Source organism: Apis dorsata, unplaced genomic scaffold (assembly GCF_000469605.1).
Source record: "Apis dorsata unplaced genomic scaffold, Apis dorsata 1.3 scaffold_298, whole genome shotgun sequence".
Classification (NCBI taxonomy): domain Eukaryota; kingdom Metazoa; phylum Arthropoda; class Insecta; order Hymenoptera; family Apidae; genus Apis; species Apis dorsata.
Window position 1 is genome coordinate 172062 of NW_006263572.1, and position 14900 is coordinate 186961.

Sequence of the window (14900 nt, forward strand, 5' to 3'; positions counted from 1 at the left end):
AAGCACCATGAGATATAATGGTATACATGTATAATACGCGTACCGTTTCGATATTATTCTCAACAAGTACGTTCATACTTCGTAACACGTTATAAAAAGATTAATATTATTCTTATATATTTAAAAAGTTTGAAAGTTTCTTACTTGGCAAAATAATCGTTTTAAAGAAATATTTTGCACAATTTCTTTGTACGAGTGATTAAATTAAGTTGAAAAAAAAAAATCGTGTCGATCTAACATGGATCGATGTGTAATAAATAATAAATAATAATGAGAAATGGAATGAATGAAAATTAAAAGATTTCAAAAATGGTTTTCGAATTCACGATAAGAAAATATACCTATATATTCTCAACGATGACGATAGCGGTAGCAATTGGCAGTGGTGGTGATAATGGTGGTAGCGGTGTCACCTCTGGTGTCTCTTCTAGTGTCGAAGCTGCTGCTTCGTAAGCATGGCTATACGGTACAAAGCTTCTTAGTGGGGATGGAGGACACTTTCACTCTCACAGGTGTATGACCGAGTCGAGAGCTCGGAAATACTTGTATTACCTGTGAACGGGTGTCGAAGGGTGGGGAGAAGGAGCGTGGAAAATGGAGGGGATCAAGAGGCGACGGTCCAAGGAAAAGATAGGAAAGGATAATGCGAAAAGAGGCGAACGTTTGGAAAATTCCCTTCGCCGAGTGGAGGAAAAGGAAAAGGAAAAAAAAAAAAAAAAAAAAAATGAAAAAAGGATGCATCGAGGAGAGAAAAGAAAAGAAGGAATGAGAAGAGAGAGGAAATCCAGTTTAAAGAGGTAGAGAAGGAAAAAAAATGCAAAGAGGAATAGAAAGGAAAACGTGGTAAGCAGATAGGAATTTATGGCTCGGGAAACAGGAGGACATTGTTGTGCGTGGTCCGCTAGATAACGGCCCAATGTCCACGTGCTTACACGTACCGATCAACGTGCATCGCCATTTCTTTTTTTCTTTTCTTTCCTTATTTCCATTTCATATCGCGTAAATTCGTTACCGATATCAAAAAAAGAAAAAAAAGAAAGAAAGAGGTGAAGATAAATCGTGCAAGTATCGTGCAAGCGATACGTAAATGGATGGAAAGAGAGGGATAAAAGAGGGAGAGAAAAGGAGATGGAATTCGAAGAGGCTGGACGAGGTCAGTGAACTTCACGAAAAAGTATGGTTTTTTGTGGTGAGTGTACGCTACTACCGAAATACGTTTCTGACGCGACAGGACATTCCCGCCGATACTTCCCAGTGGATCCTAGTGGGTTCCAGTGGGTCACTGGTTCACGAAGAATCGACATAGTGTAGTCCACGAGAATACGTGCAAAAGAGATGTATATTTTTGCAATATATTATTATTATTAAATATTTATTTGTAACGTTTTTTTCTAATATCTAATTTAAATCAAATAATTATCGACTTTATCGATGATAATTTTTCTTTTAACGCAGAGAGGATCTTATGATCCTCTTGTTACGAAATCTCGATGTTACGATTATTTTTTAATCGTAGATGTTATACACGTACAATGTACAGATAGATACGAAGAATTTATAAGCAAGATATTAAATGGATTTAATGGATGAGTAATTATGATAAAAGTGTTGGATTTGAAATAAGATAGACATGCGAATATTTGAAAAATTTGATCATTGGCCATTGGCGCTTGAAAAAGGCGTATATTTTTCGTAACAGACGCGAAAGAAGCATTCTGCTTGCTTGCGGTTCCAAGAAATCCGGTTAGAATTTAGGCTATGTGGAGCTCCTACTCGAATCTGGAACAGGCTGGTCATTGACCTTGCTTCGATCGCTCTTTGAAAAGATTTTCAAGCGCGATTACGAGTTTACCCATGATTATCTTTGAAAAAAAGGCATCAGATATTCCGTTTCTTCGAGCAATTTCCGTTTCAAAAAATTAAAAAAGTGATTGAACTATTGCAAAATGATTAAACACGAGAATGATTAGAAATTCAAATCCAGAACTGTTTCGATGCTTTTGATCGATACATGAAAAACCTATAAAATTTGAGGTTATGTTGGTCGAAAATTAAGAAAGCTACAATTGGACAGCATAAGGGAATAAGATAAAGATCTAAAGCGATTCTGAATTACGCACAGACGACTATCATCATTTTGACTTACATATAACTATATTATATATGAATAATATCAAAATAATAATCGGATTGACAATTGGATTTTTAATAATTCTTCGTATTATTTTTCTTTCCTACTTTTTAAAAAATTAAAAAACACGTGCAATGTAACAAAATTCGCAAAGGCACAAATTTCACTCTTTACTTTCTTTTTCAAGAAAGAGTCAAATCTTGTTTGAACAGTGGAGAAATCAATGTGAACGTATTTATAGACATTGACGTTGCAATTATGCGTATCGTTCTCTTTACTCCCTTTGACGAACTAATTGTATAGGGTATCCCAAAAATGTGGAGACATTCAACTGGAGACTCTTGAGCTAATTTTAGATTACATTTTTCTTTGCAAAGACTTTCGTTTCGGCTTTAACTCAACGAGTTATTATTGGCCAATCAGTAGACAAAATAACCATTTAGATAATAAATTAGTATTCTCTTTGCGGTCTCGTTATCATTTAATTTGCATTGATATATATTATTTTAGAAGAGAATGTAAAAGCCTTAAAGAGAACGGAAGTATATTGTGTTTCGCTATGAATTTTTATTATTCCTGGTATATGATAAACTTTCATAAACTCGATAATAATAAATTCAACTAATTTCGAATTGTTATTTTCAAAAGATTGACTTTGCAATCGTTATCTCGAAGTTGATTCTCATGCATATCTTTGTTGTCTCAAAGATGACTAGATATTAAAATATAAATAATAAAATATTTCTTGACAAATTTCTTCACTCCTTCTACAACGTTCTTCCTTCCTTATAACTTCCTTCTATATTCGTTCGAAAAATATACATTTAAGAGGAAATTTTAATATAACAGATTCCTCCTCAGAGATATTCGAATGATGGAAAGATATTCGATTGAATCGTGATTAAACAACGGAAATGATTATACATATCGGTTACGACCAAGTTTTAACAAATACATAACGAGCTTTTTAACAAGCTTGATAATGAAATAAACGAAACGAGGATAGAATATTTTCTATTTGCTTATCTATACATATAACTATAGTTATGTTATGGTATATATAAATACGTGCACTTGTGCGTTTTATATCATAGTACCTGTTTCGGTTGCATCTAGTAAGGATTAAATAATCAAGCTTGTCGTTTATCGTGGAAAGATGTATTGCCTTAAATATAATAAAATAGTAATTATCTTAATTGTCGTAACCACGAGTCTCGGTATCAATTCGACCAGTCTAATCGAAATCGATTTTGAGCAAAAAATCATTCCACCAATACCGAAATTTCAAGGGACATTCGCAGAAACTCACGAGCACGAAACTATCGGTAGGGCAGATACGTACAATGGCTCATGAAAGTAAATTTTTTTTTTTTAAATATTTTTATCAAAATATCATTTTAAAGAAACAAGAGTAAAATTGTATTCAAAACTTGTATCCAAAATATGAAAGTTTCAGAGGATTAATTTCATCCTCTCGAAAAAATTTCTCCGAGTAATTTTATTATTCCGTACAAATTTTTGGTACAAATGAATTTTTTCTGAACTGTAAAAATACTTTGAAATAACTTTCGTGAGTCCAAGAGGAAATCAATCGAACTATGATCACGATATTCGTCCATTAATTTTTGACAGCTAATCGCATAAAATCGTGGAAAAAAACGGACAAGCAGAATATTTGGGAGCTAAGCGGTTTGTACGAAGGAGACATAATGACCACGGAGGAAGATGAAATAAAGAATGGTCTGATAAAAACCGCGTTCCGTTGGCCAGGCGGTGTTGTACCCTATTACATAAAGGAAGAAGATTTTGGTAATTTATCTTGTATTAATAAGCTATCTTCAATAAAATTAATAAAGGAATAATACGAAATCGCATTTGATTAGACGAAGAAGACATAGAGGTGATCAAAGATGCTATAGAAGATTACCATCAGAACACGTGCATACGTTTTCGTCCTTACAAAAAATCTGACAATGATTATATCACTATAGAAGCGAAATCGTCGGGATGCTGGTCCCTGGTAGGTAGACACGATCACGGGCAAGTGGTGAATTTGCAGAATCCGGGATGCGTGCAACATGGTGTAATTATACACGAGCTGATGCACGCATTGGGTTTTTATCATCAACAAAGTGCCGCGAATCGTGACGAATGGGTGACGATCAATTGGGAAAATATAAAGCCAGGTAAACACTCGATTATATATTTGGATTACGATTCGAATGATTCGATATTGATTGACAATCGTTGTCACCGACCATTATTCAGGAAGAGAACACAATTTTAACAAATATGACAATCGCACCGTAACAGATTATGGAATCGGTTACGATTACGATAGCATAATGCACTACAGCTCTTACGCCTTTTCAAAAAATGGCGAACCGACCATCACACCGAAAGTAAGTAAATTGTTGCATTTCTTTCGTCTCGTTGTATCATTTTTTATTCGTTCATATAAATTGTATAGAAGAAAAACGTGAAACTTGGCCAACGAAAAGAACTCAGTGAGAAAGACACGTTGAAATTACGAGAAATGTACAAGGAAGAATGTGGCAAACGAGAGATGAATGGAACTGCGGATAACAATTCGATGGATGATATATCTATTGAGTGGATACTTAGTAAGAAATTGTAATTGAATTTTAATAGAATTTAAAAAAAAAAGTTCGACTTCTTTGTTAAATAATAAAAATAACAACAAAATATTGTTTAGTTTGGTAAAAAAAAAAGTTAATATTCATATGTTTTGTTGTCAGATACAAAAAATGAAATGTTAAAATGTTTGAAGAAAAAAAGAAAATGCATCAAGTAACAGGATTTTCTTGATTGTAGTATATCAATTCCTTTAATTCGTTGACTGCGTCTTCTGCGGCCTGAAAGTATATATATATATCCTGTATGTATAATATTTCAATCAGTTTAGTTAAATCACTGACCTAAGTTTTTTTTTTTTTTAATTACTTACAAGCCTTACAGCTTGATCGTTGTCCATGATTAAATTTTCTACTAAATTCTTTAGAGATTTACACCAGATTTGTTGTAAAGCTCTACAAGAAAATCTACCCAATAGTCTAATCAGGTGACAAGTTCTCATTCTGAGTATCGCTTGTCGATGCGTGAGCAGTTTACCAAGCTGTTCTATCGAGTTTCCTTTTTATGAAAAAAAATATTTTCTCAATATAACAACTGACCGACATTCGTGTTACTGATAAAAGAAAAACAAAACAACAAAAAGAAACAAAAAGAAAAAAAAAAAAAATACAATTTCCTGTCGGCAAAAACTTACCCGATAAATGTGAATGCAATACAACTTTTTCAACGAGATGAGCATTTTCCGGTTGAGAACGCAATATATTACTTAAAATTGCAACGAGATCTACGACTACACGTGCCTTTCTTTTTTCTAAACTCAATAATTGTTGTAGCAACGTCACTCCGTTTACGATATAAACGGCATCACAGAATTGGGTAAGAAATTGTTGTCTATTGTAAACCAATCTGCAAAGTACAAGCATCATGTATTCTAAGGTTTGTAGTTCGTCGGCGGATAGAGTAGATGCTGATCGCGTGATTGCATTTGTCGGCTCAGATTTTTTCTCTCCTTCGGACTCGGAACGTTTCGACATTAAAAGTTTCAAAGAGTAAACGAGATTCGGCACTACTCGAACGTCCAAATATACTTGGGTGATCTTCTCGAGAGAATCTTTTGTCACAGACACAACGTATGGTAGAGACAAAAGGCAAGCGACGTATTCGATGACTCGACAACCTGCTGCAGGATTTCTCAGTGGCGATACGAATACTGACACGCAATTTTGCTGAAGCAACGATCCTACTTCGCCATCCATGATTTCTTCCATGGATCGTTGCAAAAATGCTATCCATTCTTCGTTTTCGATCGGTCTGTCGACAGCTTTTGGATTCCAATCTGGTATTCTGTTGCCACACGATAGTCCAGCATTGGCTGTATCGTCTCGTCGGGAACGTAATTTTTGATTATATGCGTATTCGTTATTTTCACGATCTTTCTCATTGTGATCGATGTCTCGAGAAATGATCTGTTGCACAAGACAAAATTTACTTTCATCGATATTTTTCATTTCGATCTTCTTTTGTAATTTTTCTTCTTCTAGATATTCATTCGGATTTCGTTCGCTCAGATAAACCGGTAATTTAATGCTTAACATTTGTTCAAATGTTAAACCGTCTTGTTTATTTGTCGAGTCATTAGTGTTTGGACAATCACTTTGACATAATGCATGATCTGCTGAGAGTAAGTCGCTTTTCAAGGATGCTCTTAAGCTAAGATTTCCTAACAGTACATCGACACTGGTGCTAGAATCCGTTCCACTTGGTTCGCTATGTCGTAAAGTGTAACATTGATTCGTATCATACTGGCAATATCCGTGTGGTATTGGATAACGCGGATATGACGTAAATGTTTTTTGCCGGCGTTCTTCGATTGTTCTTTCATGTTCTTGTAACTTTTTAATTGCCTTCTCTAAAAATCTATGTTATATTGAAATTCTTATTTATTAATTATTTTTTAAATATAAATTTTTAAATTATTATATATGTCTTTTTTTAATAAAATTTTAATGTTAAATTATATATAAAAGATATAAAATTATATACACTATGTTACAATTAAATTTGAAACCTATTTGTACTGGATCTAACGAGATAAAATTGATTTTATTTAAGATTTTCTATTAGTAATAGTATAGTTAATTATAAAAATAAAGTTTAATGACATGGAGTCAATTTTTAAATTAACTAATAATCAAAATGAATAATAAAAATAGAAAAAATTTGTTAGAATTTAATATTGAATAGAAAAAAATTGAATTTTTTTGATAGAGTTTGAATTTTAACTGTAATATATACATATGTATACTTTGACTGATGATCAGTAGGTTGCACCGTCAAATTTTGTAACTGCAACTGTTTTTCTCTAGCTTGACTTGCAGATAGAGGTGTAGTAAACGGTGTGGGTCCAATTTCACCAACTATTACTAGTCTATTTTTGACAAAAGGATGATCTAAAAGAGCTGGCCAAGTTAATCTTTGCGAAGGATCCTTTTGTAATAATCCCTACTAATCAAATTTTCATTGATAAAAATTTTTAATAAAAAAAAAATCTTTTTATTTAAAAACTTCAAAATATATGAATATGTTATAACCTGTAAAAATTGTTTGCAATTTTGTGAAATATAATCTGGCCACTTAATTGCTTCAAATCTTATTAACCTGATTAAATGAAGGATAGAAGTTGTTTGAAAAGGTGGAGATCCTACCACTAATTCATATACAATGCAACCCAAAGACCTGGAATCAAAGTGCTTTGCATATATACTAAACTTTAATTAAACTTTACTTTACTAAATATTTTTAAATTTAATTGTTTAAAAATTAACACACCACAAATCTGCATTATAATCATAAGGGCGTTCTTCTATAAGCTCTGGAGCCATATATAATGGCGTTCCTTTTATAGAAGTTAATACATGTGTGCCTGTACTCATACTGCGAGCAAATCCAAAATCACATAATTTTGCCACTCCATTGCTTTCAAGAAGTACATTTTGTGGTTTAAGATCCCTAAAGCAGAAATAATGTTAATATTAAGAAATATTGTAATATATAAAATATCGAACCTGTGCAATACTCTGTTGGAATGCAAATAATAAAGTGCAGATACAAGATCACAAGCTATTACTTGTGCCCTTTGTTCAGATAAACGACCTGCTTTACCTAATATCTCATACAATTCCTTGTCTGCATATTCAGTCACAACAACTATCTGCAGAAAAGATTAGTTGTACCCGAAAGAAAATGCATAAATGCATAAATATAGATGATTCTCAAGAACTATTTTAATACCTCATTTTCTGTTTCAAATGAATCAAGCATTTGAACAATATTTGGATGATGAAGACGTCGTTGAATTTCACATTCTTGACGCAAGCTTTTCAATTCCTTAAATGATCTACCACGCTAAATAATTTTGTTTGTTATAATATTTACTACTAATGACAAGTCATGAAAATATATGTATATAGTTATAAAATTAAGAAATCAAAAGCTTAATTGCGAATTTTTATCATTTTACCTTCCGAATTACTTTGAAAGCTACAATTTCACCATCGGATCGTTTTTTTGCTTTGTATACTTGTCCAAAAGATCCCTCGCCCACTTGTTTTAAAACTTCGTATTTTTCCATTGTTTCATCAAATATACTTGCGCACGCGCAAATTTGAACACATATATATATAGATAGATAGATAGATATATAGATATATAGATATACTAATTATAAGTGAAAAAAAAACTAGATAATATTTTTAAACAAAATACAGTATAATATGATGCCTAAATACGTACTTGTATGTATATGATAGATCCACAGATGAGATACAGAATAAAATTTAATGGGACTTTCTATGTTCTGAAATACCAATCGCATAAAAAATCAAAGCGTTTGGTATGCCCTCTACGATTTAGAGCGATGATGCAAAAATTATATTCAATTTAATTACATAAGTTAAAGATAAACTAATAGATTTTAAAAATAATTTTTTTAATATATTTTTTAATAATTTTAAAACGTTTATATGTATTGTATTCTTAGATTTTTGATTGTTATATATAAAATAGATAAATTTATATATGAATTAAAATTATTCATGAATTAAAAATTACCCTTATGTTTTTCATTTACAATGAAAATAATATCAATTTATGACATTCTTTTATACAAGTGGATTTGAATATAAAATTGTTAATGTTGAATTTATTTATTTTTTTATATATATTGCTAATATATAAATATTTATATACTACTATATATACATAATACATACAATACATAAGAAAATATTTATGATTTTATAAAAATTTGATAAAAAGTAAAAATATTCTATTTTTAGAAAAAATTATATATACAATATATAAAATTATATATACAAAAAGAAATATGAAAAAATATGAATACATATGAATTATATATTTAAGATATATAAACACTGAATAGAATAAATTCCGTTAAGATTTTCAATTATTATATTAGATAAAAAAAACAATAAAATTGATCAATAATAAAAAAGAATATAAAATTAATTAAATTCGTAGTTTACAAAAAAAGATATATAAACAAAAAAGTAAATAGACTAAACATAAAGTAAAAATTGACTATTAATGCCATCTTTTGAGAAACAGAAACATTTTTCAGAGGCAAAAGACATTGATATACAATATCATCTTTTGTATAATTCTGGAAATAATATTTTTGATATTCGAGAGATGATAATAATTGTAATTCTATTTCTACTTTATCTTGTCTTTAAAGAAATGTATTTGATATTCAAGAGATGACATTAATTGTCAATTCTAACAATTATTTGCTTTTTATGAATTTCATTTGCGATACTCTAAAGATAGCGCTGATTTCAATAATTTTATTCTATTTCTATTCTTTCTATGTCTTGTTTTATTATATGCTCTTCTTATTTACTTTTAGTGTATAATCGTATATGAAAGATCTTAATTGAATATATTTTCGTCGTTTCTTTTTCGCAAAACTACGATATTTAATTTTTAATATAAAAAAATATAAATATTATATTCTTGGTTTTATAATGTATTATATTAGAATCACGATTTCACAAAATATATTATATTTGAATTGAATTTCAATATATATTGTATTGAAACTTAATTTTAATTCCAATCATCACTAAAAAGTTAAGAATGTGTCTATAACAAAAAAAATTGAATATTATTCTGTTATTTTATTCTGTCTTCTGATAGAACATTGCATGTAACAAAACAATTATATCTATATATATGGTAACATGGTTATCCTATGTAAATATATATAAATTCTTACAGAAGCGTTATGTTAGAAATAGAAATTAAAATTTATAAAATTCAAATATTAAATATAAATAAAATAAATTAAATACATATTAGAATTTCATTATTAAATATTAATAATTATTCAAGTTATTAAAGTAATAGTTATTAATAATAATTTAATAAAGTTCTCTTTTTTGTTCATTTTATAGAAAGGGAAAATATAATTAATAGTCTTACTTATATAAAATTCTTTAATTTTAATAACTATACAAATTTAATAATTATAACTTAATTTTTCTCGATTTCCTCGACGATCGGTATTCCGTTTAGAATGGCCATTGATATCAAATGATTTTTCACTTTTATGAGATTTCATATTATTTTTCTTATAATGTGTTCGTGTAGATACATATTTATTTTTTTTATCATAATCACGTTCTCTCGAATGTGATCTCTTACGTTTATAAGATTTTTGTGTCTTATATAATTCACTAGTTCGTGAATACATTTCTGTTTCTTTTGAATGTTTTGTATGAGAAATACGTGATTTTTCGAAATATCTATCGTTTTTATCATCTCGAGAATTAGAATTTCCATGATGATCTTTTAGATCTTTTGTAAAAACATCATGGTATTTCTCAGAAAATTCATCAATTAATGCTGAATTTTGCATATTAACATGATTGTTATCAGAACTTTGAATTTCAGTACTAGTTACGGTTTCCGTAGTATGATTATTTGTATGTGCATCTGTTATATAATCGACATATAACTGCATTTGCTGATGTATAACTTCTCTCAAAATTTCTGTATGAGATTTTTTATTTGTATGTACGCCTCTATGTTTAGCTCTTCGTCTTTTTAAATTACGTTCTTGTATAAGCACTTCTAGAAAGGATAATTTCTTATCTTCTTTATCTTCTTTATCTTCACTTTTTCTAAAACAATATTCAAGTTTTATAAAATGTATGTATAAAATTTGAAGAAATAAGCTTTGTTATACAAACTTACTGTTTCTGAATGTCTGTAATATCATGACCAATGTCTGGCTTAATTGTATTTGCCACAACGTAGTCATATAAAATTTTCCTTTCATCACAAGTAAAATCTGTGAAGATTCTATTGGACGTTCTTGGAATTAATCGCTCACCCAAACCTATTATCAGTGTTAAGAATTCATATTTTGAAAGAAACTATAGATTTTAAAGACAAATTAAATAAGAAAACATAAAGTAAATATTATTTAAATATAATGTGAATATATATATATATAAAAAGATATAAAAAAGGATATATAGCGCTTGTGCCAAGTAGAACATTCATAATTTGCTGTAAAAAAGGGAGCAATTTAAATCTTGTAAAAATTTTAATATTTTAAAATTTTACATGCATTATACTAACCAATTTTCATAGTTGGATCTTTTTCCTTTGCTTCCCGTAAAATTTTGTTTTGTGTCTGTGAATCTATGACAAAAGAAAATTTTAGAAATATTGAATTATTGAGAATTGATTTTTAATTATTAATATATATATTATTAATATATATATTAATATTAATATTTTTTAAATATTGATTTTTAATTTATGATTAGTAAATTAAAAATTTTTTAGTAAAAAAATTAACATATACCTAATTTTATTGATGAATATGAATTTAAGGATAAACTTGATTCAGGCAATGGTATATCAAATTCATTATAACCTTCTTGTTTCCATTGACAACGTTCCAAATGTTGATGTAGATTTTTTTTACTAATTTGATGAGATGAATCATATGGACAAACCAGTTTATTATCATCCTAAAAATATAAATCATAATATAATCTTTATATTTATTTACTTATAAGAACATTTATTTATAAGATAGCAACATACTTACATCAAGTTTTATACTTTCTATTGTCCAATTCAAAGCAGAGGTAATTTTAATAATTTCTTGATCAATTTCCTTTGTAAAATCTATTAATTTTTGATACTGATCTTCACGTTCATTTATCGAAGAATTTAACATTTTTTATCTGCTATTAGAAATATTTATACACAAAAGAAATTAAATTTAAAAAGACTTGAGCAACGCTTTACTTAAACGAAATTACGTTTTTACATATGAAGCTTGCTTTCATTAAACGATTATACTGACATCTATAAGAATCATAAAATAAAATCACGGATAAAATATAAAATAGATACATAACTGTATAGGGATTTTGTGCACCATGTTTTCAAATAATAATCATATAAATAATAATCATAAAAAATATAAATTGTATTACAAATATAAATATTTAAAAAATATATAAATAAATAAAAATTTAAATCCATAATATTTAAGAAATTTTTCTCAAAACCAGAAATATTTCTCCATTATTTTGCTTCATGATTAGTTTCCTTTATCGCTGTTAGATGGTGCATTGATTATTTTGTTTGAATTTTCCAACATAATTGTTAATTTACATTTTTTTATTTCTATGTAAATGATAATAATAGTGCATGAATTGTGTTGAAAAGTATATTTTAATTTAAATAATTACAATAATTTAATTTAATTTCATAATGAATAAAATATTATTAATAATGTATCGTAACACGTAAATATTTCGGTTGAATAAGTTTAATTTCTTTGAGGTTATATTTGATTTATTTATTTATTTATTTATTATTTATTTATTATATTTGACTTTTTTATTTTTTATTTGAAAAAAAATTATGAAAAATATATATTTTATAAAATTAGTAAATTTAATAGATTAAATTTATCTTTATTATAATATTATATATTAAATATATAATATCATAATATTATTATTATAATTAATAATTATATTAATATAAAAAAATATAAAACATATATATATAAACAAATATAATAAATATAATATAATATAAAATATAATTATGCTAATAATAATTATATATAATAATATAACATAATATTAATGATATTATATATCAATAAATTAATAAATTATAAATAGAATATTGGAAAGAATTAAATTGTTTATATTAAAATATTCATTCGAAATGTACTATTATCGACACAAATACAACAAAGCGTGACCTGTTAAGTTACGTTTATCTATTGTGGAAAGAGCACATTTCCATTTCGACCGTCGTGCTGTTTAGATGTGTCGACAGACGATCAAATTTCGTATATATATTCGTATTATATTTCGTATATAATTTAAAATCACGCATAAATTTTTGCATATAAAATATATTTTTTATTCGTGAGTGTATATATATGTTTTATTCGTGAAATATTTTGTTTCTGTGTTTCATTATTAGAATAGACTTGTGAATAGATAGAAAGCTTTTGAAATATCAAGTGATGTTATCTACAAATGGTAAGTCTCTTTTGAATATTTGTAATTTTTTTAAATATATAATAAATATAATGATCATGAATATCTCAATATTTTGATATTTATGTCTATTTGATATTTATTTCATAATACTTTTTTTTAATTGTTTTATTCAATTTTTAATTGTTTTAATTTCAATATTATATTTCAGTTTTAACTTGACTCTTTAAATAAATATAGTTATTTATTAAATATTTCAAATTTTATTGAAAAAGTTGTAAAGTTTTATTAAAGTTACAAATACGAATTCAATCGAATTTGATTTCATAAAAAAAAAAAAAAATAAATAAATGATCACGATAAAAAAAATGAAAATTTAAAAGTATTTAAATATTTATTCTTTATAAAGCCAATATTTATTTGCTTTATAAAGAATTGGAGTTATAAAATATGAATTAAAATTTAATAATAGAGAATAAATTTTCATTAATCAACTTATTCATGTAATATCAATTTTTACAATTGAATTATATGAATTATAAAATTATTATTTTATTTCCATAAAATTTTAAATATATAATGTAAATGTGTAATATAAATATCACACAATATATTTTTTATTAAAAAAATTTTGTACAAAGATATATTTCAGAAAGAATTCATTTTTTAGTGAATTTCAGAATAAAATAGATTAGAATAAATTTTAATTAAATTCAAATGACAAAAAATATTTTTTGTAACATATATTTTAAATTTGTATAATCATATTTCATTCGTAACATCAAATATTACATTTATATAGTAGATATTACAAATTTATGATAAAATTAAACTTATAAAAAAATTTTAATGTAAAATCTTTTTTAATATTGATATTTTAATAATATGTAACAAAATCCCATAAAATATTATGTTTATACCTCTTTTATGATACAAGTAATTTTATTCTTCACTGAATCGGTTATTAATTATATAAATGATGTTATAAATTGTGAGAGTGTTATAAAATCACAATTAACCATTTTATGTATATTCATTTAAAATATGAATCATTTGTCTTTTTCTTTTTATTTTTGTTTAATGTTTTTGATTTGATATTTTATTTGACGTTTTAGAAATAAATAGCAGTCGGTATCATACCGGCAATCGGTATTGATGTAAATTTCTAAATCGAATCATCTTGTATCTTATGATGGTATCTGTTATCGATATTAGATATTTTTACGATTTTATACATTTGATCAACAGTTGATACAGTTGATTAAAATTGTAATTAAACGATTAATTTTATTTTTTATTTATTTAGAAATTTATTGTATAGAAATATTTCATTATGTTTCAATATATAATCGAAAATAATAATTTATACCAGTTTTATCTCTTTTGAGTTTTGTTGAAATAATAGGAAAAAAATGATCGATTCGTTTAAAACATTAATTTGATCAAACTAAGCAGATAACAACGATTCGATGATATACGATTTATTGCAAACCATCTAATTTATTACGTGCGATAAGTGTTTACGTTAATATTTAATGGAGCACTTTAATGGTGTACGCAGGTGCGGAGACGTCAGTGTTGTTTACCTTCGAACCACTACGTGTACT

The 14900-nt window shown here is 27.1% G+C and overlaps 3 protein-coding genes across 9 annotated transcripts; 1 reads left to right on the plus strand and 2 right to left on the minus strand.

The window, feature by feature from the left end:
- Positions 1 to 764: 764 nt before the first annotated feature.
- LOC102673030 (zinc metalloproteinase nas-13) lies at positions 765 to 4945 on the plus strand. 3 transcript variants are annotated; one of them, XM_006617343.2, is made up of 5 exons: positions 765 to 1189; positions 3764 to 3940; positions 4015 to 4317; positions 4400 to 4533; positions 4602 to 4945. In XM_006617343.2, the coding sequence occupies exons 1-5, from the start codon at positions 1177 to 1179 to the stop codon at positions 4767 to 4769; spliced, it is 795 nt and encodes a 264-aa protein (XP_006617406.1). In that variant the 5' UTR covers positions 765 to 1176; the 3' UTR covers positions 4770 to 4945. The 3 variants fall into 3 exon arrangements, with proteins under 3 accessions (XP_006617406.1, XP_006617405.1, XP_006617404.1); XM_006617342.2 differs by lacking the exon at positions 765 to 1189 and adding an exon at positions 3016 to 3456 and having other exon boundaries at positions 4400 to 4537; positions 4605 to 4777; XM_006617341.2 differs by lacking the exon at positions 765 to 1189 and adding an exon at positions 3018 to 3456.
- LOC102672892 (serine/threonine-protein kinase fused) lies at positions 4843 to 8638 on the minus strand. 5 transcript variants are annotated; one of them, XM_031511262.1, is made up of 9 exons: positions 8519 to 8629; positions 8018 to 8131; positions 7792 to 7937; positions 7556 to 7735; positions 7318 to 7462; positions 7032 to 7228; positions 5421 to 6643; positions 5100 to 5284; positions 4843 to 5007 (listed from the first exon to the last, which is right to left on the minus strand). In XM_031511262.1, the coding sequence occupies exons 2-9, from the start codon at positions 8045 to 8047 to the stop codon at positions 4939 to 4941; spliced, it is 2175 nt and encodes a 724-aa protein (XP_031367122.1). In that variant the 5' UTR covers positions 8048 to 8131; positions 8519 to 8629; the 3' UTR covers positions 4843 to 4938. The 5 variants fall into 5 exon arrangements, with proteins under 5 accessions (XP_031367122.1, XP_006617403.1, XP_031367123.1 ...); XM_006617340.2 differs by lacking the exon at positions 8519 to 8629 and adding an exon at positions 8247 to 8421; XM_031511263.1 differs by lacking the exons at positions 7792 to 7937; positions 8519 to 8629 and adding an exon at positions 8247 to 8370.
- Positions 8639 to 10227: 1589 nt separating this feature from the next.
- On the minus strand, positions 10228 to 12129 carry LOC102673560 (U11/U12 small nuclear ribonucleoprotein 48 kDa protein-like). Its single transcript, XM_006617346.2, has 5 exons — positions 11871 to 12129; positions 11622 to 11790; positions 11393 to 11455; positions 11003 to 11147; positions 10228 to 10929 (listed from the first exon to the last, which is right to left on the minus strand). Exons 1-5 carry the CDS (start codon positions 12000 to 12002, stop codon positions 10266 to 10268), a joined length of 1173 nt encoding a protein of 390 aa, XP_006617409.1. The 5' UTR covers positions 12003 to 12129; the 3' UTR covers positions 10228 to 10265.
- Positions 12130 to 14900: the final 2771 nt, after the last annotated feature.